This window comes from Triticum aestivum, chromosome 7B (assembly GCF_018294505.1).
Source record: "Triticum aestivum cultivar Chinese Spring chromosome 7B, IWGSC CS RefSeq v2.1, whole genome shotgun sequence".
NCBI lineage: Eukaryota > Viridiplantae > Streptophyta > Magnoliopsida > Poales > Poaceae > Triticum > Triticum aestivum.
In genome coordinates this window covers 633,072,716-633,096,311 of record NC_057813.1, presented here as the reverse complement: position 1 = coordinate 633,096,311, position 23,596 = coordinate 633,072,716, and the positions used below count along the sequence as shown (strand labels likewise).

General features: G+C 49.8%; 1 protein-coding gene across 1 annotated transcript; it reads right to left on the bottom strand.

Moving 5' to 3' along the window:
- Nucleotides 1-11,658: 11,658 nt before the first annotated feature.
- LOC123162246 (NAC domain-containing protein 21/22) lies at nucleotides 11,659-15,751 on the bottom strand. Its single transcript, XM_044580021.1, has 3 exons — nucleotides 15,192-15,751; nucleotides 13,211-13,482; nucleotides 11,659-12,428 (listed from the first exon to the last, which is right to left on the bottom strand). The coding sequence occupies exons 1-3, from the start codon at nucleotides 15,391-15,393 to the stop codon at nucleotides 11,979-11,981; spliced, it is 924 nt and encodes a 307-aa protein (XP_044435956.1). The 5' UTR covers nucleotides 15,394-15,751; the 3' UTR covers nucleotides 11,659-11,978.
- Between the last annotated feature and the right edge of the window lie 7,845 nt (nucleotides 15,752-23,596).

The following is a 23,596-nucleotide window of genomic DNA, read 5'->3' as shown; positions in this document are numbered from 1 at the left end:
GAGGCAAAGAAAGCCATTAAGTCCCAGGCAATAGCAGATTTCCTCGCCGAGTGGATCGAACAGCAGCAGCCGACTGAAGTTCACTCGGAGCATTGGACCATGTTTTTCGATGGTTCTAAGATGTTGAATGGTTCCGGTGCTGGGGTTGTCCTGGTTTCCCCCAGAGGAGATAAGCTCAGATATGTGCTCCAGATTCACTTTGATTCCTCCAACAATGAGGCAGAATATGAGGCCCTCCTATATGGGTTGCGCATGGCCATTTCACTCGGCGTCCGTCGCCTAATGGTCTATGGCGACTCGGATTTAGTGGTCAATCAGGTGATGAAAGAGTGGGACGTGAGAAGCCCAGCCATGACTGGATACTGCAGTGCAGTGAGGAAGCTGGAGAAAAAGTTCGAGGGGTTGGAGCTCCATCATATACCCCGACTGAAAAATCAAGCAGCTGATGATCTAGCAAAGATAGGTTCCAAGAGAGAAGCCATTCCGAGTGGTGTGTTCTTGGAGCATATACATACTCCGTCAGTCAAAGAAGATCCTTTCACCGAAGAAACTCCACAGCCCAAGAGTGCCACAGATCCGACTGAAGTTGAAGTCCCAGCGGTGGTCGACTTGATCATGGAGGTTTTGGTAGTCATTCCCGACTGGACGGTTCCGTATGTCGCATATATCTTGAGGAAAGAGCTTCCGGAGGATGAGGAAGAGGCTCGACAGATCGTCCGTCGATCTAAGGCCTTTACCGTCATCAAAGGACAATTATACAGAGAGAGCACGACTGGAGTCGGTCAGAAGTGCATAACACCAGAAGAAGGTCGACTCATCCTCAATGATATTCACTCGGGGACCTGTGGTCATCATGCGTCCTCCCGGACCATCGTGGCCAAAGCATACCGAGCCGGATTTTACTGGCCCAAGGCGAATGAGATGGCAAAGGAGATAGTGGATAAGTGCGAGGGATGTCAGTTCTACTCGAATATGTCGCACAAACCTGCGTCAGCTTTGAAGACCATCCCACTCGTCTGGCCTTTTGCAGTTTGGGGGCTGGACATGGTCGGCCCTTTGAGAACAGGACGAAGTGGCTTCACGCATGTACTGGTGGCAGTCGACAAGTTCACCAAGTGGATCAAGGCTAAACCAATCAAGAGCCTCGACACCGGTACTGCTGTTAGCTTCATCAGGGAACTAATATTCAGATATGGAGTCCCGCACAGCATCATTACGGATAATGGGTCGAACTTTGACTCAGAGGAATTCAGAACCTTCTGCAACTCCCAGGGCACATGGGTCGACTACGCATCAGTCGCCCATCCGCAGTCGAATGGACAAGCAGAGCGAGCTAATGGACTGATTCTCAAGGGACTGAAGCCGCGACTGATGCGTGATCTCAAACACGCGGCTGGAGCTTGGGTCGACGAACTTCCATCTGTACTCTGGGGACTGCGGACCACGCCCAATCGGTCGACCGGAAGAACTCCATTCTTCTTGGTCTATGGAGCCGAAGCAGTCTTGCCGAGTGATCTTCTCCACAATGCTCCTCGAGTCGAAATCTACAACGAAGCAGAAGCTGAACAAGCGCGGCAGGACGCAGTCGACCTTTTAGAGGAAGAAAGGGAGATGGCTCTGATCCGGTCGACCATTTACCAACAAGATCTGCGCCGTTTCCACGCCCGAAATGTGAGAGGTCGAGCCTTCCAGGAAGGGGATTTGGTTCTCCGAGTGGATCAGCACAAACCACACAAGCTTGCTCCTTCTTGGGAAGGCCCCTTCATCGTCACCAAGGTTCTCCACAACGGGGCGTACCGTCTTTACAACGTCGAGCATAATATCGACGAGCCCCGAGCTTGGAACGCGGAGCTACTCCGCCCATTTTACACTTAAGTTTTATCACTCGGATGAGTTGCAATAAAGTACTTTTGTAGTTCATGGACCTCAAAATAATAGTGTCATAGTTCCTCCACAATATCTGTCACTTTTTATTTTTATTTTCCAATAAAATTCCCCTCAATGGGTGACTTAGTTGCGAATCCGTTTCGCCTAAGTTTGTAAAAATCCTACCGAGTGGTGAGCCAGACTCCCACTCAGAGGCTTAGTTGCGAATCCGTTTCGCCTAAGTTATCAAAATCCTGCCGAGTGAAGAGCAATCCTCTCACTCGGAGGCTTAGCTGCGAATCCGTTTCGCCTAAGTTATCAAAATCCTACCGAGTGGTAAGCCAGCCTTCCACTCGGAGGCTTAGCTGCAGCCTTGTGCTCGCCTAAGTTATCAAAATCCTGCCGAGTGAAGAGCAATCCTCTCACTCGGAGGCTTAGCTGCAGCCTCGTGCTCGCCTAAGTTATCAAAATCCTGCCGAGTGAAGAGCAATCCTCTCACTCGGGGGCTTAGCTGCAGCCATGTGCTCGTCTAAGTTATCAAAATCCTACCGAGTGGTAAGCCAGCCTTCCACTCGGAGGCTTAGCTGCAGCCTCGTGCTCGCCTAAGTTATAAAAATCCTACCGAGTGAAGAGCAACCCTCTCACTCGGGGGCTTAGCTGCAGTCCAAGCACTCGCCTAAGTTGTGAAAATCCTACCGAGTGAAGAGCAATCCTCTCACTCGGAGGCTTAGCTGCAGCCTCGTGCTCGCCTAAGTTATCAAAATCCTACCGAGTGGTAAGCCAGCCTTCCACTCGGAGGCTTAGCTGCAGCCTCGTGCTCGCCTAAGTTATAAAAATCCTACCGAGTGAAGAGCAACCCTCTCACTCGGGGGCTTAGCTGCAGTCCAAGCACTCGCCTAAGTTGTGAAAATCCTACCGAGTGAAGAGCAACCCTCTCACTCGGGGGCTTAGCTGCAGCCCTGTGCTCGCCTAAGTTACAAAAATCCTACCGAGTGAAGAGCAACCCTCTCATTCGGAGGGCTTAGCTGCAGCCCAGTGCTCGTCTAAGTGGACTAAAGAATAAGCCGATTGCAGCACAGGCACCTTGCTTTGAACCTGCAAAAGACATTCCGAGCCGAAGGCAATCGTATTCAAGCACCAAATCCAAGTTTGAATCGACATCTAAAGGAACCGAAAGTGCTCAGGCGTCAAGCCTGTTAAGGTTTGTCGGTTACAATTTCACTCGGCATACCGAGGCAAATTTAAAGCGTCGAGCCAGAAGAAGTTTTTTACCCCTCCTGTGGAGGGCTGGAAGGTGCAACAAATTCATCAAGGTCAATCCCGTCGGCGATCCGAGTGGCAGCTGCAAGGAAAGTTTCCATAAAGGATCTGAAGTCGTGCTTCTTGGTATTGGCCACCCGAAGGGCCGCCAGCTTCTCTTCTCGCGCATCTTTGCAGTGGACTCGGGCCAGACACAGAGCGACATCTGCACCACACCGAGTCGAGGACTTCTTCCACTCCTGCACTCGACCAGGGATCGTGTTCAAGCGGGCCATCAGCGACTCAAGGTCATTCTGAAGTGTCTCCTCAGGCCAGAGCGTCGAGTCGATGCGAGATGTGGCGGCCTTCAGCCTTGCGAGATAGTCCACGACAGCTGCGACACGAGACTCCAGTCGGAAAACATCCATGGCAACTTCGTCGTTCACCGGAGAATTGACGGGGTCAAGGTTTGGCTCCAGTCGGCTGGTTTCCTCTTCAAAGTTTTGACAAAATTCTGCAAGGGTGATCACTAAGTCAAGGGGATAGTCGAATGGAAGAAGCCACAGTTGGAAATATTTGCCAAACATGGAGGTTTACCTTCAAGCATAAGAAACAGCTTCTTGGCAAGGCCACTCAGGAAGGCCTCCAGTTCAGTTTTCTTCTCAGTCAATTTGCTGACTTGGTCGGTCAGGGCAGCTTTGTCAGTTCTCAGTCGACTGACCTCCTTGTTGGCAATCCCAAGAGCAGTTTTCAGATTGGTATTGTCCTGTTCGAGCTTGGTGACTGAAGCTAACTTCTCGTCAGCAAGCTTGATCTTTTCAGCTAGCTCAAGGTCTTTCTTCTGCTGGGCCTCCCTTACCTTACCTGCAAGTCACAGCAAGATCAGATGCTAAAACAAGTAAGGAGAAAAGCAGTCGTCAGGGTCTCACCAAACATACCTTCGGTCTCCTCCTTTGCCTTTGTCAGCTTCTCCTGAACCAGCTTCAAGCTCAGCTCGACTTGAGTATGCTTCTGTTCCAGCTCTGAGTAGCGAGCCACAAGATCACAAGAGTTCTGCGAAGAACCAATCGACTAAATGTCAAAAATAATTCACTTCCAAGTGAAAAGGGAAAAACACACGTTTCTAAGACTACAGCCGAATACAAACATTCGACCGTAGTCTCGGGGACTACACCCAGTGGGTGCACTCAGCGTGCCCCCACTAATCCTGTTGAAGACAAAGTCGACCAGTCGACCTCAAAAAAAAAAAAAGAAGTGTGCGAGATGCATTCTCTAAGACTGTGATCAACTGCAAGCAGTCGACCACAGTCTCGGGGACTACACCCAGTGGGTGCACTCAGCGTGCCCCCACCGGTTTGCGAAATCCAGTCGACCAGTCGACTGTTAGAAAGATTGACATCATAAAAGCCTAAGGCCGACTGCCAGCAGTCGACTTTAGCCTTGGGGACTACACCCAGTGGGTGCACTCAGCGTGCCCCCACCGGTTTGCGAAATCCAGTCGACCAGTCGACTGACAGAAAGATTGACATCATAAAGCCTAAGGCCGACTACTAGCAGTCGACCTTAGCCTTGGGGACTACACCCAGCGGGTGCACTCAGCGTGCCCCCGCTAACACGGAGTTTATTCGACACACCCAGTGGGTGACTAATATAAATTCCGGAAAAGAAAAGTTTTTGGTAGCATATCCAACAGAACAAACAGCAGTCGACTGACCTGGACATTGCTTTGGAGGGCAGAGCTGGCGTCATAAGCTGCCTGGCTCGCATCCCGGATGGTCTTCAGCTGCTCCATCATGAGTCCCGCCTGGCGTATTGCCTCCTTCGCTGCACCAGCTTGGTCCTCTGGGACGTGGTGAGTCGTGAAGAGGGAGGGCTGCGGAGCACTCGTCAGTGGATTCGCGAAGGACACCGTGTGTCGAGTGGTGTTCTCTTCCTCCACAGTCAGAGTCTCAGGCGCCGTCACATCCTGAGGCACCTTACTGGCGGGCGTTTTCCGACTCTTCCTGCGTGCCAGTGGTTCTTCATCCTCGTCGTCGTCAGGAAGATCGATAACAGTATGGGGCGGAACTGCGAAGAAGAATCAGGATCAGAGGTCGCGAGTCAGTCGACTAAAAACGGTGTTAAGAATACAGTACCTGGGTTCGAAGTTGCCGCATCCTCCATCTCGTGGTCATCGGCCCGGGCCGAAGTCTCAGAGGTAGCAGCACTGCAACTCCAAAGGATCAGTCGACTAACCTCAGCGTCGACCAGAGATAAAGTTCGCACAGAATAAGAAAATATGAGCAACACAATTACCCTGATATGGTGGGGATGGACACCTTCATCTTCGGCAAGAGCTTGGTCGGCTTCGATGAGGCCGCCCTGGGCTGCTTCGGCGCCTTTTCAGTCGGCGCCGGAGAGGTGGTCCGAGGGCGCTTGGTCGACTGAGTGGCGGTCGCAACCCCCTTACCACGTTCGGTCGAAGGGTCGTGGACAAGCTTCGACCGCCTTTCTGAGCGCGGTGGAACGACCTCCTCCTCCTCTTCTTCCTCGTCCTCGATGTCATCTTCATCACCTTCATCATCATCATCGTCGTCATCATCCCCTGCAGCATCCGAGTCCCATTCCTCCTCTTCCTGGCTCTCGCCCCCGCTCGCCTCGCCCCCGCTCGCCTCGCCTTCCTCAGTCGAAGCTTGTGCCCCATTGGGCATCGAGTACAGCTCGGTGAAGGCCTAGCAGATGCCCAAACAAGGATCAGTCGACCAGTCGGCAGGGCTAGCAGAAATGAATACGACAAGGACACAATGGAAAGCAGAGCAAGTGTACCTTGTTTGGGTCGCTGTTGTGGTCGAGTGGAGGAATCCTTCTGGCTCCGCGCGGGTTGTCCCTGTTTCCGGTAACGGCTACCATCCATCTTTCCAGAGTGGCATCGTCGACTTCTTCTGGATGGACTCTAGTCTCGTCTTCGGGCCCACAGTACAACCACATGCAGTGGCTCCGGAATTGAAGGGGTTGGATGCGACGCCTGAGGAAGACCTCCAGAAGATCCATGCCCGTCACCCCCTCCCGAACCAACTGCACCACGCGCTCCATCAACATCTTCACGTCGGCTTTCTCCTCCGGAATCAGCTTCAGAGGGGAGGGCTTGTTCACTCGGTCCATGGTAAACGGAGGGAGTCCACTCGACTGCCCTGGCGTCGACTGGACCTGACAGTAGAACCAAGTCGACTGCCAGCCTCTGACGGACTCGGGAAAGGACATGGGCGGGAAGGTGCTATTATTCCTCACCTGAATCCCCAGGCCCCCACACATTTGGACGACTCGGGTCTTCTCATCACCTGGGCTCGCCTTCTTCACGGTCTGAGAGCGACACGTGAAGATACGTTTGAACAAACCCCAGTGCGGTCGACAGCCCAAGAAACCCTCACACATGGACACGAATGCAGCAAGATAGGCAATGGAGTTTGGGGTACAGTGGTGGAGCTGCGCTCCAAAGAAATTCAAGAAGCCATGGAAGAAAATGCTTGGCGGCAAGGAAAACCCACGATCAACATGAGTGGCCAGAAGCACACACTCACCCTCTTCTGGCTGTGGCTGCCACTCCTTCCCCGGCAACCTCGCAGCTCCGTGAGGGATCAAGCCCTCGTTGGCCATGTCGAGGAGGTCCTTCTCCGTGATGGTCGACTGGATCCAGTCTCCTTGGACCCAGCCTTTCGGCAGGCGGGATCTGGACGAGGACCCTATGCGGCTGGTGGATCTCCCCTTCGCCTTCTCCGATGCCGACGCCTTCTTGGCACGCTCCAGCGCCGCCGTCTTCTCCTTGGCCATGGTCGCCGGTGAGATGCACGAAGGGAAGTGGTGCGGGGGCGAGAGCGAGCACGCTGAGCAGGGAGGAAGGAAGCAGAGGGAGAGAGGGAGAATGCTGAGGCGCAGCACAGAAATCCTCGCCGGGCACATTTATAAGGTCCCTTCCGAGTGGCTGACATGTGGGCCCGGTCGATCTAATCATATCTGGGAGCAGTTATGAGGACTGGATACGTGGCGAAAAAGGCGGCGCGGAGATCGAGGCGTCTATGCCCCGTCCCATCCGAACGCCGCGGTCTGCCCCGCTTCGCGCGCGCCCCCAAATTTCGCACCCCGCGGAATCCGCGAGCAACAAATCAGTCTGTCAGACGCGGTGTTTCCGGTGATCCGTCGCTCGGAGATCGTCGAAGCTCGAAAGATCACTCGACGCAAAAATAGAATGGATCGAGTCGACCGAAGATAAATTGCTCCCTGTCAACGAAGAGATTCTTTGATCCAGAACAGCGCACAACTAGAGCGCAAAGGTTAATCGGAAACGACATCAACTCCTTCTTCACTCGAAGCCTCAATCCATTCGGGGGCTAATGATGGGGTTATGTACCTAGGGTAGGGTCATGGACCTGTTCCAAGTAACTTACCCTAGGACATCCCTAGAAGAGGTCGCCTTCCAGTCGACCAACGAGGATTCACTCGACTGACCTGAAGGACTCGACCACGAAGACTCACTCGACCACCAGGAGGTCAAGAGGCACTCTGCACCGCAACGGCCTATAATTAAGTAGACTTTATGATAGTAAAGGCACTTTATGTGGGGCGTTACCAGTAACGCCCCAGACTTAACTCACCTTAAACCCTCTCCTACGTGGGCTGGCTGGGGTCCTGGCGCACTCTATATAAGCCACCCCCCTCCACAGGCAGAAGGGTTCGGCACCTTGTAATCCATACATTCATAATCCACTCGACCGCCTCCGGGCTCCGAGACGTAGGGCTGTTACTTCTTCCGAGAAGGGCCTGAACTCGTACATCCTTTGTGCTTACAACCTCTCCATAGCTAGAACCTTGCCTCTCCATACCTACCCCCCACTCTACTGTCAGGCTTAGAACCACGACAGCAGGCTTTGCCCGGCGACGTAAGCCAACGGCGGCGAGGGGGAGACGCCAAGAAGGAGGCGCCGGCGGCGGAGATTAGTTTCCGCCCGTGCCGCCCGTGAGGAGCGACGCGGGCGTTTTTTTTGTATCTAATTAGTGGACACTGGTTATGGTAAAGAAGCAGTTTTACAAAGGTCACGCCTGCCAAGAATAACAGGGGGAAAATTCATATACAAAACACCAAGGCATGATTTTTTTTTCTTTTTGACAAGTGGCAAAGGATTTACCACATTCATTAATTAAGAAGAGTTTGCCGAAGGAGACAATAGAAAAAACAAAAGTCTACTCTCCTGGTATGATAATACCCAAGTGCAGGATTTACCACATTCATTAATTAAGAAGAGTTTGCCGAAGGAGACAACAGGAAAAACAAAAGTCTACTCTCCTGGTATGATAATACCCAAGTGCTTAGCCCCCACGGCCACCTACAAGATGACCTTCTTATGAGTGCGCAAGAAGACGATCTAAGTGGGCGAGTGCTTGTTGAAGACCCTCGCGTCACGCTCATTCCAAAGCTCCCAAGTTACCAAGTTAGGAGCGTGGCATTCCAAAGCTCCCAAGTTACGAGCGTGGCAGGGGGCCACTTTAGGCCTAGAATTGCCATGGTGGATGGGGTGATTCCACCCACACATGACATCGCTGAAATTGCTCCAAGAAGAAGCTTCGAGAGGGTGCATGTCAAGCCAATCCTTGACCATGTTCCCAATCCAAGTGGAGTGGCGGCATTGGAAGGTCCAATGTGCCGCCGTCTCCGGGTCGTGATTGCGAAGGAGGCATTGGTCGCAGTTGGGCCATCCGCGCCTGGCGAGCTGGTCCACCGCCCAAACCCTGTTCTGGGTCATGAGCTATGCAAAAAACTTACGTATAGGAGGCGTCTAAATCTTTCAAATAATTGTTTTCATGTCAGCGTACAACAATCCAAGGAGCTGAGCCTTGTAAGAGCATCTGGAGTCGGATGCCTTGAACCCGCCACAAACGTCTGGGCGGACGGTCCGGTTACTGACCGGTCACGAAAATTCAACCCAGACGGGCACCCCTCATACCCACCCCAATTCTTGGGCATATATAGGGGCGCCCCGGCACGTCTGTCACGTCGAATCCGGCCCGCGCTGACCCACCCGACCCCACATATATTCCTCCCCATGCACTCGCCGGACCATAACCTAGCCACCTCACTCCACTGCCCTCCGCCACCCAAGGTCACCCCCAGCGATCTTCGGCCGTCTCCGCCATGGCGGGCAACTGATTCGAGTCTTTCACCTCCTGATCCGTCGATTCCGAACTCATCCCACGCAGCCTCGAGGAGGAGATGGTTGTCCGGCTTGCGCTCCGCCGCTCCCGGGAGGAGGCCTGCGCACGACAGCACGCGGATTCCTTCCGTAAAAAATCCATTGCGTCTGCCAAATTGGCGCATGGATCCGGCGCTAGGTGTGGCGTCCCTGCCTCACCGGAGGTAGTGTGGTTTGTCTGGCATCCGAACGCGATGGTGGACGCGCAACCCCTCCGTTGGAGCACCGAGCACCGGGACGCGGCATGGGCGTCGTCCGACGAAAACATGGCACGACGCGCCCGCCGCGCGAGGCAGCAGGAGCAGGAGGCGGCGGCAGCCCTCGCGGCGGTGGACGTCGGCGAGGCGGAGCCGCATTCTCCGGCGCCCCGCATGATGCACTAGTCTGGGCGCCGCAACCGCGTCACGGTGGATATCGCTGGCTCGTCCCAGGACGGATCCATCGTCGATCTGACGTCCACCGGCAGCATTCGGGTTCCGGGCTCCAACGAGGAAGAGTAGGGCATGGGAGATGGCGGTGCCTTGAGTTCGGTGATCCGACTCGTGTCCCATGCCCTATTCTACCTTGCCGGCAACAGGACAATCACTTTGGGAAGCGCAACCAGACACCAGACATGGGCACGGCAGAGCCGGACGAGCTCCGCTCAAAGATCGCTACGTTGCATGTAATAATATGGATTTGAGGTTTCTAATTTGAGGTATCCGAATGTGGAATGCATTTGAAACGTGACCGGTCAGTGTCCGCGGACGCGTCTGCGAGCATTTGAGGGGTCGAATTTGCCAAGTCCGGCTGTATATCTCTGAGGTTCGGAAGCATGGTGAATTCTTGCAGGTGTTGCAAGGACAGGCCACTGGAAGTGTCAATTTGATCCACCCAACCGTTGTTGTGCAGCGCCTAATGTCTTTAGGTACTCCGTTGTTGGTCACTGGAGTACCAACTTAAACAGGTATGAAAGGCCAGCAAAGGGATGTCAGGAAGCTACTTAACCGATCAGCTGGTGTAATTATTAGTCAGCTTTAGTCAGTGGTACTACTAGAGTGGTGTCATACGTATGTCGCGGTACTACTAGAGTGCCGGCATACGTATACAGCATGCTAAACACTGTGCAGGGGTTAACTGAAGAAAAGCTATTCCATTATGCAGGGACAGAGGGAAGCCCACACGCTCTCTACAGAGTTCAGGCTAGTGAAAGAGACAAGATCTGAGCTTTTAGGAGGCTGAGATCTGGAGCCCACACCACATGGTACCCCAACTTATCAGGGATGATCATGCTGTTGATGAATTGCAACAAGAACCACCTACCAGCTACTCCATTTCATGCATGAACTGTTGGCATGTTTGTGTACCACTGAAGTACTGATTCATGCATATGGTTCATGGTAAGTACAGGTTCAGCTGCATGAGTTCATTGGTTAGGTTGGCAACTGCATCATCATCAATACTACTAATATATGTAAGGATGTCAGAGCTATTACAATAAGGATTTCCCAGGAAAGTACCCTCTTGGAATTTTTCGTGCACAATGATTAGTTAGCAGTAGTGGTGGAGAATCGTGAATGCAAATCAAAGTAGTGTATTGTCAACTAGCTTTAGAGAATAATAAATACCTCGAGTATATACTAGTGGGCTTGTGTAACTCGTAGTGTTTTTATATGGTCCACATGTTGGTGTTTGAAATTAGTTAGGGGTTTTCAAGTTACTAACTGATCTTAGTACCAGGCACATGAGGATATAGGTGTGAACTTAAATCCCTTTCACGGCATATAAATATATTTTAAAGAATCTCCACTTGTGTGCTATGACTTTGTCTGTCTTTCTTTTTGTCCACATGGAAAGGACCAAGCATTTTTCTGTTGCATCGGATAAACATTTAATTCATGTATGAGAAAAAAAAAGAAAAAAAGTGAATATATACTCTTTAATGATCTGACTTTTCAAACAGACTTTCTGTTTACTGCTTAATTCCTTGGTAAAACTGCAAATTCAGGTCAAAGGCCCAGTAGAAACCACATGCTGCAGCCAAGGGGCTGATCTGAGAAATGTCCAATAGTAATTTAAAATGGGCAGTTGCCCCTTTGATTTATTGGAAACTTGGAGCGGGCCCAATTAAAACAGGAATTTCAGTCATTAAATATGAGATATATATTTGGCACCGAAGAAAGATAAACAAGTGGACGGCGACATATATAACCTCCCTTAGAACTCAGAAGGAGCGGAGCGGGAGATTAGTCTCGAATGTATAACCATTATATAATGAGTATATGTCAATCATTTGCACAGACCAAACTAATACACAAGAAAGCCCAACAGACAAATAGAGTAGATTCTGTAATACGAACCACCAAAATTTATGTTTCAATATATTAGTTTATAATATATTCTAGCACCAGATACTAAATTTTTCCTTCTTATCCATAGTCGTACACAAATAATGTATATACAGATTTACATCACTGATGACATATATCAGCTCTCTCCTCTGACCCTCCTTTTCTTTTTGACAAATAATGTGAACTTGAATGATAGTACTACTAGCTATATACCACAACTGCATGCAATAGCACATATAGGCACACACACCCAAGTCTAGATCTTCTTTTCAAGAGTTATATCCATCCTTGATTGGTAGCAATAATATCACTAGCTAGAAAATCAATTGAGTGAGTTCCACATCTGTGAGAAGCCACTATCAGCTAAGTACTCGAACCCATCTTGAGCAAACACACCACCCTGGGCAGGCGCCTCCCTCTTCACATTGCCTTGCTCAAACCTGGTGAGCTGGCTCAACGCGTCCTTGATTGCCTTCCCCATGTGCTGCTGCTCCTGATCAGCAGCCATGGGCGCCATTGCCGTCACCGGGATGTTCATCGAGGCCGACGACGATGGGTGAGAGGAGGGGCCATTGGAGAAGCAGGGCACTTGCTCATAACCCTCTAGGTTTTGCACCGTCGACATTCCAGGATGGTCAAAGGCAATGTAGTTGTCAACGAGAGGAGGCAGTGAGGTTGCGGCTGCACTGTCAATGTTGTAGCTGCTCCCTGTGGGTGGCTTGGCAACGGTTGCCCTAGTCTTGTAGAAAACCCTACACAAGACCCAGTCCTCCTGTTTAACAAAATATTACACATTAACATCATTAGACTGGAAAATAAGTGAGTAGATTAATTGGTATTATATCATATATGTATGCATCTGAAGTGATCATATATATATTGGGGTGTACATCTAAAAGAGACCAGATCATCCTCATATCCATGTACGTAGCTGGCATGAGAGTGACCCACACATGTAAATAATGGATCAAGTACAACGGAACCGGCCTGGCTAATCCACAATTAAAATCATGAACAAACCACACCAGTTTTTAGACATCTTGCAGTATTATTTATATGACGCCTAATTATCACAAATTAAGGGCTAGTTAAGAAGCTAGTTATTTTGGCGCTTGAATTCTACTCTCTATAGCTACCTAGCTAGATCTTGAATTGAGAGGGCATGCGTGTATAATGAGCTGTCGGGTGGTACTACATTATCCACTGCACATGTATTATAGGATGAGTTGGCATTCCGGCCAGCAGCCTCCACATGTGGATGTCACGTGAACAAAAGGTTTTTGTTTCTTTATATTAGTTCATACTTCTCATAAAATCTACCACATATGAATTCAGATCTGTTATGTTTCATTTTCAGTGTCCCCTCCCTTCCTTAAAAAAAGTCGCGAGATATATAGTTTGTGTGCATTAATTTTTGGTGGGATCTCCTGCACTATCCATACATGTGATGCATTATACTATAAGCATCAAATAAGGAACAAAAGGAGAAAAGAGTGGAGTATCAAGTAGTAAGATTAAATTTGCTCATGTGTATAATTATATAATGATGATTACCTTGAGTGGCAACTTCATCAGATCGCCTTGCCCTTCCTTGCGGAATTCGTGCATGACCCACTCAGTCTTCTTCCCCTTAGGGGCTCTGCCTTGATAGAACACTAGGGTTTTTCTCATGCCAACAAGCAACCCTTTCCGGCTTATTGATCGGTCTTTTCCGGTGGCCTTCCAGTAGCCCGATTCAGTTGCTCTATTTGTTCTCTGGCCTGTAGCGTACTTCCTGTCCCTCAAGCTGTAGAAGTACCACTCCTTGCCGCCAATGCATGCAATTTCTGAATACAATCAGGGAGGAAATTAAAACAATTATGTAAAAATGAGATGAACTATGAACAAAATAATAATCTTTTTGGAACATGTTGATGTGCATCTATGATGTACTGTGTGTAATGTGCAAACCCAAGTAGTATGTCTGACTACACTTCTCCATTTTTTAAGAGAAAGTCCTAACATTAGAGCCCCATTTAATTAAGGCAGAGAAAATATCCACTAATAGGTAATTGCATAATAGGGAGAATAATAGATATTTTTGGAACCAAAACAAAGGAGATCTATTGATCACGGGAAGGCATCTTGCCTTTTCTTGTGAGATATATCAATTATACACATCCAACCCTTTCTATATATATGTTCTTTTCATATGGCTTTGTGCATGGTGTGATTTCTACTAATAGGCAAGGTGGAAGGCCTCATTTTTGTGTTAAGTTTGTCCCCATCCGTGGGCTGTGAATTCCCTTTAAGGATCAGGCAAATTGGGGGAATATTTGATGGTATGGCAAGAACAGGGACAGATGCGGAGAAGGCCAGCAAGGGGCCAAACAAACTCATGGCTCTGAGAATATCCTTCTGTTATGGGGAGGGGAAGGCGACAAGGATGGAGAGGCAGACAAGACGTGCGAATTTTGTTCTCATTGTAGAATAATTTCCAGAAACTATATATATTCATCCCTTGATCAAGTCTCCTATATCTGGAATAAGAGGCAAAAAAATAAAGTATACTGTGCAAGAATTTGATCTCTCTCTCTCTCTCTCTCTACAGTTCTACTAGTTAATTTGGTGGTGATCTCACTCTGATATTTTCTTGCCTTTCGACCAAAAAATCGAATGGTAATTAAATTAGTTAGGACATATAAAGAGGGGGAAAAGCATGGGCACACCAAAAGAAAGGCCAAAAAAGTGAGAAAAGAAAAGGAAAGGAGGAAAGGTCGGTTTCTAGCGGTATGGGAAGCATGCATGCATAGTTGCAACTTGCAACTTGATGAGATTGAAATTGTCGTGGTCACTTCAGTTATGGCTGGGAGTGGAAACGGATCAACTAGCCAGCCACTAGCAGCATGCACGCAGCCACCTTAGATTTGGATGCAACTGAAGGAAACTACACATGCATGAGCGGAAAGGAACAAAGAGAACTGTTCATGGAATTAATAGGCTGGAAATTAATGGAGATAGCTAATTGAGCTGCACATAAATACATAGATTGGTCCCAAAATCTTAAATTCAAGTTGAATCAACAGAGCAATACATTTTGATGCATGATTGAGAACCCTGGACAATCATGCATACGCACACGGACAAATAATTAATTTCTTGGATGTGATTTCTTCTTTATTTGTTAAAAAATGAACAAGGAATTTAATTAGTACAGTGGAGAACTGAAGATTGTCCGTTTAGAAACGACCAAATCGTTGTTAGTTCCGTCAAAAGATATACACTGGAGATATATCAGATATATTTAAGGGGATTTGGGACGTCATCGACTTCAAATTAAAAGAATAATTACGAATCAGCAGCCAGACGGGAGAAGGAAATTAAATCGAACAGATAAATCATCCTCAGGGAGCGAAGTACTCATGCATATGTATGTATGATCCGGAAGACGATGAAACTAGAACTCATCACACAAGCATATAGGCAGTTAGGCACACACGCATGCTGGTGTAATTAAGCTACTTGGGTATACAGGAGTATCTGGATTAGGTCTTACCAGGGAGGTCCCAGGGCTCGATCTTGTTGAGATCGACGTCGACCATGGTGGGGCAGCCGTAGATGCTCGCCACCGCGGCCGCCGCCCCTCCGGCGCCGCCTCCGAGCTTCCTGGTCAGGTAGTCGAGCACGAGCTCGTCGTCCCGCGGGTGGAACCTGAACCCCGGCGGCAGCCTCGCCTCCACCATGCTCAGCGAATTCATCGCCTCCCCGGCGGCCGCCACACCGCGCAGCTCGTTCCCCCCTCAGACAGATCAATAGATCGGTCGGCAGGAGCTAGAAGAGAGGAGAGGACCGACGGCTGCTGCTGCCGATCTCCACGGCGCACAGCAGTGGAAGTGGAACCAACACAAGAAGCAGCAGCCGGCAGCCAGCCACCGATGGCCGGCCGGGTGGGTGGAGGGATCGGCTGCTGCAAGCGCCGTTTACCGAGAGGGGTATGATTATGAAGGAGGAGAGGAGTGCGAGGAAGACGATGGTATTAATAGGAGCCAGCGCAGAGGGCATGGTCAGGTCAACTAGTTTTTGCGCCGATGCTTTCACAGAGATGGGGAGGGGCCGGGAAGGCTACGGCTCTGCTACTGGTAGTATACTACCAGTATAGCTGTACTGGTACTACGTATAGCTAGGCAGAGCGGCGTACGTACTCACCCAGCTGGAGAGACTTTTCCTTTTTCCTCTCGGCTAGAGTGCCGGGCGCCAGGTGGCGAGGATTGATTCGCTGGGCCGGTCCCGGCCGGTGGGCGTTCGAGCCATGATCGGACGGCCGCGAGCCGGTGGCCGTGTCACGGTCGCTGGACGTCGCCGGCGGTGACGTGGGCGCGCAGATGCAGTCATGCAGACGAGATGAGAGATGCGCCGTGCGCGGTTAGGGTTGGGCGGGGCATTTAATTCGAAGCGCGGACCGGCCTAATCACGTAGCGGGCGCATATCTCTCGGCTTTGCGGCGTCGCCTAATTCGAGTTTGCGACTCTGACGGGGTGTGATCGGAGAAGTAGATCTCCGGCATGGGGAGGTGGCATGGGCTGTTGGGCACCGATGCAAGTGCGCGTACGTATATGCAGCGAGAGAGAGAGAGGGAAATTTCAGGGATTTGGTTTTGGGCATCTTTAATGTGATTTTTTGCTGATAAAACAGTCCGTGTCATTGACCCATCATACCCTCCATCCCATATTAGTTGTTGTTAAATGGATATATTTAGACGTATTTTAGTGTTAGATACATCCGTTCGAGAGATAATTAATATGAGATGAAGAGAGTATTAGTAGTTATTAATTGCAATTGCTTATGGACACAAATGAGCATAAGTTTCCCCCTTCAAAATACTTAGCTAGCCGCTCCTCTGGTGCATCGTCGGCCTCCCCTCTCCTCTGTGGGCCTCAACGACGTTAGGTTGCACTAGTAGTTTGGGGTTCTTTCCCGGAGTTAGGATTATTGAGTCGCCGGCACTTCGGCCATGGTTTGGGTGATGGCAGTGCTCAATGTCTTGGTCGGAATGGCCAGGCGGCAGCAACACCCCAGAGTCGGAATAATGTCCTCTCTGCCTTATGCCCGCTCCGGCGATGTCGGTGTGTCTAGTATCGATGGAGGGTGCATATACGTGTGTCTCTGACGAATCTATTTGGGTTTGGTCGGTTTTGGTCTTCTGGATTTAGCTGACGCTCGTGGTTGTTGGTGTGGGATTCTCGTGCTCTACATTTTTCATCAATGATTATGGTTGCTGCTCTAGTGCCTTGATCTTTTGGAGTTTTACCATGACGATTTTTCACTATCAACTACAAAAAGATTTGCCCGACTTCGGTAAGGAAGGGACGATGACAGTGGCGCGCCTTGTGTAGTGCTTATAGTCGTCAGTAGGTGGTCCATGGAGGTCTATGGTCCTGATTGTAATCTTTTTTACTTCTATGGAGATGTGTACTATTGTTACATCTTCTTATTAGATTGGAAGAATTTTTCGCAAAAAAATAATCGCAATTGCTATTTCTCAGTTGGCCAAAAAAAAATTCTGCATGTAATGTAGGGTTGTCATCGAGGCCAAGCCAGGAGTGATCCGGTGCCGGAGACGACGTGGAAACGGTGTCGTTGGTGGAGAGAAGTTAGAGATTGACAAGGTTAGGTGCGAGGGGGAGGATGCGGGAAGTTCCCAAGCACTGGCGGAGCTTAGGCAAGGCCGAATGGGCCAGGGCCCGCCCAGCTCTCGCGTTTCTCCTCATATATTTATAGCCAGCTCATGGGTTGTAGAATACAATCTAGTAGTAATCCTTCACAGTGTGGCCCACCCAGCCCGCCCAGCATTTTTGTGCAAGCTCCACCACTGTTCCCAAGGATGGAGATGGTTTAGAGGAACGATCGTGACGATGGAAGCACAACCGAGGGAGCAGCTCGGGCAGGGTAGGGGAGGCGAAGCTGCGACGGCGCATCCCAACCATGGATGGTGGTAACAAGCGATTAGGCTATTGCAAGATGGCAGCTGGAGGAAGGAGAAACATGCAATTAACCCATAGGTGGCCGCATTGATAATGTGTTTAGCTTGCCAGTACAAGATGAGAGAAGATATACGATTGGCTCTATCCTTACACCTTAATAAAGCTTGTGGCCTCTGCCAGTTATGCAAAAAGGAATAAGAAACGGATACACACCTTTTCTTCAAGTGTCATTACACGCTTAGGCTCTAGAGATCAATAATTAAGAAGCTTGGTCTTGCTCACATGGACACCCTCCAATTGGCACCTTGCGAACTCCCTCGATGAGTGATGGGATAAGAGAACCGACAAGCAAAACCCCAATAGACAAGCTATGGCCTCCCTCACCACGCTTGTGTCTTGGACAAATTGGACCGAACCAAACGCTCCGGTGTTCCGCCACAAGTGTGTGCTGCCGCCCATTCTCCTTAACATCATCTTAGAAGAGCTCAAACTTTGGGTTACCGTGAGCGCCGAGAAACTAAGGCTCATTATTTCGCGTGAGTAATTGTCATGCCATGACTGTGGGTTACCTGTAAGTTGTAACACTCTAAACTCTCTTCTTATTTAATGAATGAGGCAAATCTTATGTCTTTGTTTTAGGGAAAAAGAAAGTTGTGCATCAACATCTAAAAAAACGTGTGCACCACCCAAAAGTACGTACGCACACGCCCACAGCCATTTTCGCCACATAAAGCCATAATTGGGAATATAGCAATATCTTTTGTCCAGGTGAAGCTGGGAGGGAACGTGAGCTGGAGATATAGCACTGCATGCAAACAAAGTGGAGTGGCGATTACCGAACTGGTAAAGCGGTCAGATATTTCTGCCTAAAACAATTCAGTTTCCAAGCTATCTCATCGATCAAGCCGTTGCATTGCATTGCACGCCGTGTGCACGCGTTTTTTGTAGTTTCAGCTCGACGAAAAGCAACTTTAGAAAAGATTCCCGCGTTCCACATCGGTCCATCTCGGTCGCGTCTCGCATCTAGCCACTTCACGAATCACAAAGCAGATGATCTATGATTGCTTGGCCAAAGAACAAATTAGCAGATGATGGTTACTTGGCCAAACAACGAGTGGTGTACTCCTATGCTAGACTCTCGTGACGGGTCAAGTTAATTAACTCTCTTCCGTACAGATTCGAATTCGAAAAGAATAACTTTTTTTTTAACTTTGAAAAGAATGACTTTAACTCTTCTTGTAGCAACCGCACGTACGCGTCGATAGAGGCCGGCCATGAGATTAAAAAGTGACAACACGTGCTCAACCATACGAAGCGGGACGGCGTACGCACTACGTGCGAGCAGATAAACCCAACGTGTGGATCGAGGGCCTACGTCAACGTCGGGCAAATACGTATTTTCTATTCCCGGTGTGCGTTCCGGGTGAAATACGTATCTTCCCCACGAAGACCGGTCGAGCGCTAGGCCAGCTACCACCCGGCACGAACAAACCTAGAACCTTTCGAAATGGCAAAGGCGTACCTCGTACGTACGTACGTGGAGCCCCGTCGAATCACGTACCCATCGGGCCTGACTTATCCGAGCGTACAGTGCATGTACTACGTATTTACATACAAGTGTGGCTGTTTTCTACGAGGATAAAATCACGTGTTCTTATATAGGTGAAAAACGCATTTACTTTGAGTTTCGTACGCGGGTGGGGTTCGTCGTACGTACTGTGTCACTGTGTGTCATCTCTGATCAAACTGGCGGACACGTCGCCCGTCCCGGGCCCCGACACATGGCCTGCACACTGCACATGCATGACCCCGGCCGGCCGTCGCCATCCGACTGCGATGGATCGGACGGCGTACGTGGATCCCCGCGGACGACACATGCGGCCGGCGGCGCACAGTGTGCTCGTTGTACGCATCCGATCGACGCCGGAGCGGACGGACGGCCGATCACGATCGGCTCCTGTGTGTGTGGTGACGCGGGCCTCGGCCGAGTTGTCGGTTGTTTTCTTCCGGCGGCAGGCTCGGGACAGGCCGGTCGATTATATTCCCAGGTTTTGTAAACGCACTGTGCCTGCGCGCGCATCATCTCAGCACGCACAGTACGTGGGGCGCCCCCACCCAATCACCCATAACGCATGTGCAGCGGGTAACATCAACCTCGTCGCTGGTGCTACGATGGCCAGGTTTCCGGCGGGTTCCGGCACGAGGGCTGTAGCCGGCCAGATCGGGGAAAGGGACACGCGCAGTCGACGCGGCCCGGGCGACATGATTGATCGATTAACCTGTGGTGGTCGATCTGACGGGCGGTGGCGGCAGCTGGACCGGCGGCCGGACGGCCAGGCACAGGCACAGGCAGCGGGCCGGGTTAATTTGGCCGGAGGCGCAATGGCACTGCGCATGCATGCGGGCCGCGAGAGTTCGGCCGGCGCTGAGCTCATGCACGGTGGCGCCGGGCGGGGGACAGTTTGGATGGAGCGCACGCACCACGCAGTCGGGTGGAAGTGGAACTGGCCAAATCCAACGGCGACGTGGGCGCGTTCCGCGTTCAGATATAGGATCGGGGCGCGCGGCATGATTGCCGCCGCCTGCGGATTCGATGCCTTCCTCTTTTACTCGGCGACGGGTGGATCGATCACGCGCCGCTACCTTTTGGCTGGCTGGTTCGTTCGCTCCTTCTAGATCGATCGATGGATGGATGGATCAAGCATCGACGCGCCGTCGGCGTGGGCGATGGTGGATGGAACATGGGACCGCTGCTCGCGAAGACGCATCTGAACTCTGTTCATCGACGGGATAAGTGGAAAAGGTTGCAGATCGCAACACTAGCTCCGTGCAAGTGTCCCCAGTTGTCGAAGTACGTCCTATCAGTTGGTGCAGAGTCAGATGTTCCAAAAAGAAGTTGGTGCAGAGTCGGAGAACAAAGTACTTCCATTTTTCAAGAGAAAAATAAAATAAAATTAAGGGAAGTGGAAATGACTAAAGGAGAAGAACCAAGACAGCCGCCGTCGCGGCGTCATTTCGAGGACCAGGAATTTCAGGAGGGCTAGCTAGTGCGTTGAGTTCAAAAGCAGCCGTCTTTGGGGTTCTGGCTTTCTCCGCGGCCTCTATTTTCCTGTTCTACTGCAACGGGTTGTGTCGCCGGTAGAGCACGGCCGCCGTAACGCCCATACATCGCTGCGTGCTTTGACCAAATCAATTGCAGGGAACAAGGCTCCTTGTTCTTGACCACTGAAAATAAGCTCATTATCTCCCTTGCTATAGACTCATCTGAATCATCTATATCAATTGCAAGCTGAAGTATATGTGTGTAAGTTTTGATTAAGAATATAAAAAAAAATGAAGATGGTGCACAAAAGGAATTGTAAGCATGTTACTTTTTCACATGTCACAACCGTTCAGATTTTGTGTACATTTTCAGCACGAATTGTAAGGCTCCTCCCAATGCTCCACCTTGTACAGGTGCTAAGGCTGTCATGTAGGCAAAAAGTCTGATGTGACAAGGTAATTAAGAAGAGAGAGATGAGTGTGGTGGCCCCAGAAAGAAACAATGCTAAACGCAAGAATCTAGACAAAAGACTTAAATGGAAAAATCTCACCAATGCATGAAGAACTTTAGTTGTAAAACCATTAAATGAAGAATGCTTAGCACCAACAAGTTAAGCATCTATATGTTGAGGGCTTTAGTTGCTAAAGTTTTCAATGTATTTAACACCTCATGTAAGCACCAACGCATTGGAAGTAGCCTAAGTATGTTGGCTGCTAGCATGGCTTCCTGGATTGTTGGGCTCACCAGTCACGCAAGGGAGAAGCTGCAGGCGCGTAGCATGCCCATGCTTGTCATTTGTGTCATCTCGAAGGAGAGAAACGACATGATCTTCAGAGTTCACGAGCGACCAGCTACAGTTGTTCTCAACGGCATAAATGACGAGATAAGATGTTGGGTGTTGGCCGGAGGTCGCCGGCTGGTGCCCCGAGAGTAGAGCGGAGCTTAGGTTTTTTTTTTTTTAATCTTTCCCTATGTGTTTGTCCGTTTTTTTGCGGGCACCCTGTACAGTTGGCACTCTAGCGCCGTTTCTCCTTCTAATGAAAATCACAATTCTCCTATGTTCTTTAGAGAAAACAAAATGCACGGAGGCACTTCACTCTGCAACCTAGACACTAGATTTTTTTAGGAGGCTTACGAGCATACATCTAGAATAGCACCCCTGTGTGTGGACATGTAACTTTTTTTTTGCGGGGGACATGTAAATAGTTGCGCCTTGATGTCTAGCTTCTCACCTGGTAGTCGGTTCCCTTCCCCCCGAATCAATGAAGAAGGGAAACTCAGTTGATTCTTCTGAAGAACCAGAAGCGAAGCACTAATGCCGGGGCGAAGGGACGCGAAAAAAAACTGCTCTGAAGAAAGGTATTGGGGTTCCCAATGCTTCACTCCACGCCCAACGAGATGCGCCAACCTCGGAATGCTTTACTCCTAAGACTAGCCACAGGGGAGTAACTTCAGCAGGAACATCGAGTCCAACTCAGCAAATTTGCTTATGTGGCAATGAGTTAATGAGGAGAGAGGTAGTTACAGTAACTTAGCTAGTTACTGTAACATCACATGTCCCAATGCAATATGAGTCTATAACCCAATAAATGAAGCTTTGTATGTTACCACACTTATGTTAGTACCCACTACGAAGGTAGTAACATAGTCTAGGGATATGTGTATGTTACTACTGTATGTTACTATGCATTGTGGCTAGTCTAAGGCTAGCCATAGTAGGAGTAACTTAGGTAGTAACATAACACATCCCAAGACATATATGCTTATGTGGCATGGAGTTAATGAGAAAAGAAGTGCTTGTGGTAACATGATATGTTACCATAACATAACGCACCCCAATGCAAAATGAGTCTACAACATAATAAATGAAGGCTTGCATGATACTATACTTATGTTACTACCCACTATGATGGTAGTAACATAGACTAGTAACATATGTATGTTACTAGTCTACTCCCTCCGTCCTTTAAAGAGTGTACTTCCAACTTTCTTGGAAAGTCAAACTTTTTTATATTTGATCGTGTTTATATAATAATACATCAACATTTATGCCATCAAATTAGTAGCATTAGATTCGTGATAAAATATACTTTCATCATATACCTATTTGATCTCTACTACTATTAAACAAGCAAACATATCCTCGGGCGGACGAAAACTCTGCCCACGCCCGCACACAAGTAGCAAAGACCTACAATCACGCAGCCCCACCTTCTCCCCGTATCTTTCTCAAAAAAAAAACTTCTCCCCATATCAAGCAGCCACCGCTGCCGCCGTAGCTCCATGGCCCAAGATCCCCGCAACCGATCATTCGACGAGTCCGTTCCTTGCTCTGCGGCCTTCCAAGTCCAAAAGCCCAGACCTAGCACCTGAAGCAGCATCCCCTTGTTCCACCTCTTGATCGAGGAAGGACGGGAAGAGGAGGCAGGGGGACATGGGAATTGGAAGTCCCATTATACGCGGTGAGGGACGACGGCCTCAAGGCGGCGCTGCTGCCAGAGAAGAAGGCGTGGAGCCGATGCCCGCGAACGGCTGCTGGACCTGCCCGTCGAGCTGGAGCTGCTGTGGCGCGCGGGATGGGAGGCGGGTGGGGACGGGACAAGAAGACCGGGGTGACGGACGAGGTGGCGGAGGACGTGCGCAGGGTGTGTCCGGTGGCCTGGATGTTGCTGCCGTTTGGGTCGTTAAGCCGCTCCAAGATGGACAGAGCAAGGGAGATCCTTGAGGTACGTACGTCTGGTTCATAGATGGTGAGGGCAAATCCCAGATAGATAGAGCAAGGGAGATCCTTGAGATCTTGATGAGCTGTTTGCATTTTAACCAGGACCTCGCCACCTTCCAGATCCATCCAGAGTGCTTGGCAGAGAATTATGAAATTTTGACGTAAATGATCATCAATCATAACTGACAATGCTGGATGCCAATTGCAGCTAGTTG

What these genes read in the sequence shown, in the direction of transcription:
- LOC123162246 (XM_044580021.1), bottom strand. Translation starts at nt 15,393, where the DNA reads ATGAATTCGCTGAGCATGGTGGAGGCGAGGCTGCCGCCGGGGTTCAGG. An exon ending in CGAGCCCTGGGACCTCCCTG is followed by an intron (nt 13,483 to 15,191) that starts GTAAGACCTAAT and finishes GATTGTATTCAG; the next exon opens with AAATTGCATGCATTGGCGGC. An exon ending in TGATGAAGTTGCCACTCAAG is followed by an intron (nt 12,429 to 13,210) that starts GTAATCATCATT and finishes TTTGTTAAACAG; the next exon opens with GAGGACTGGGTCTTGTGTAG.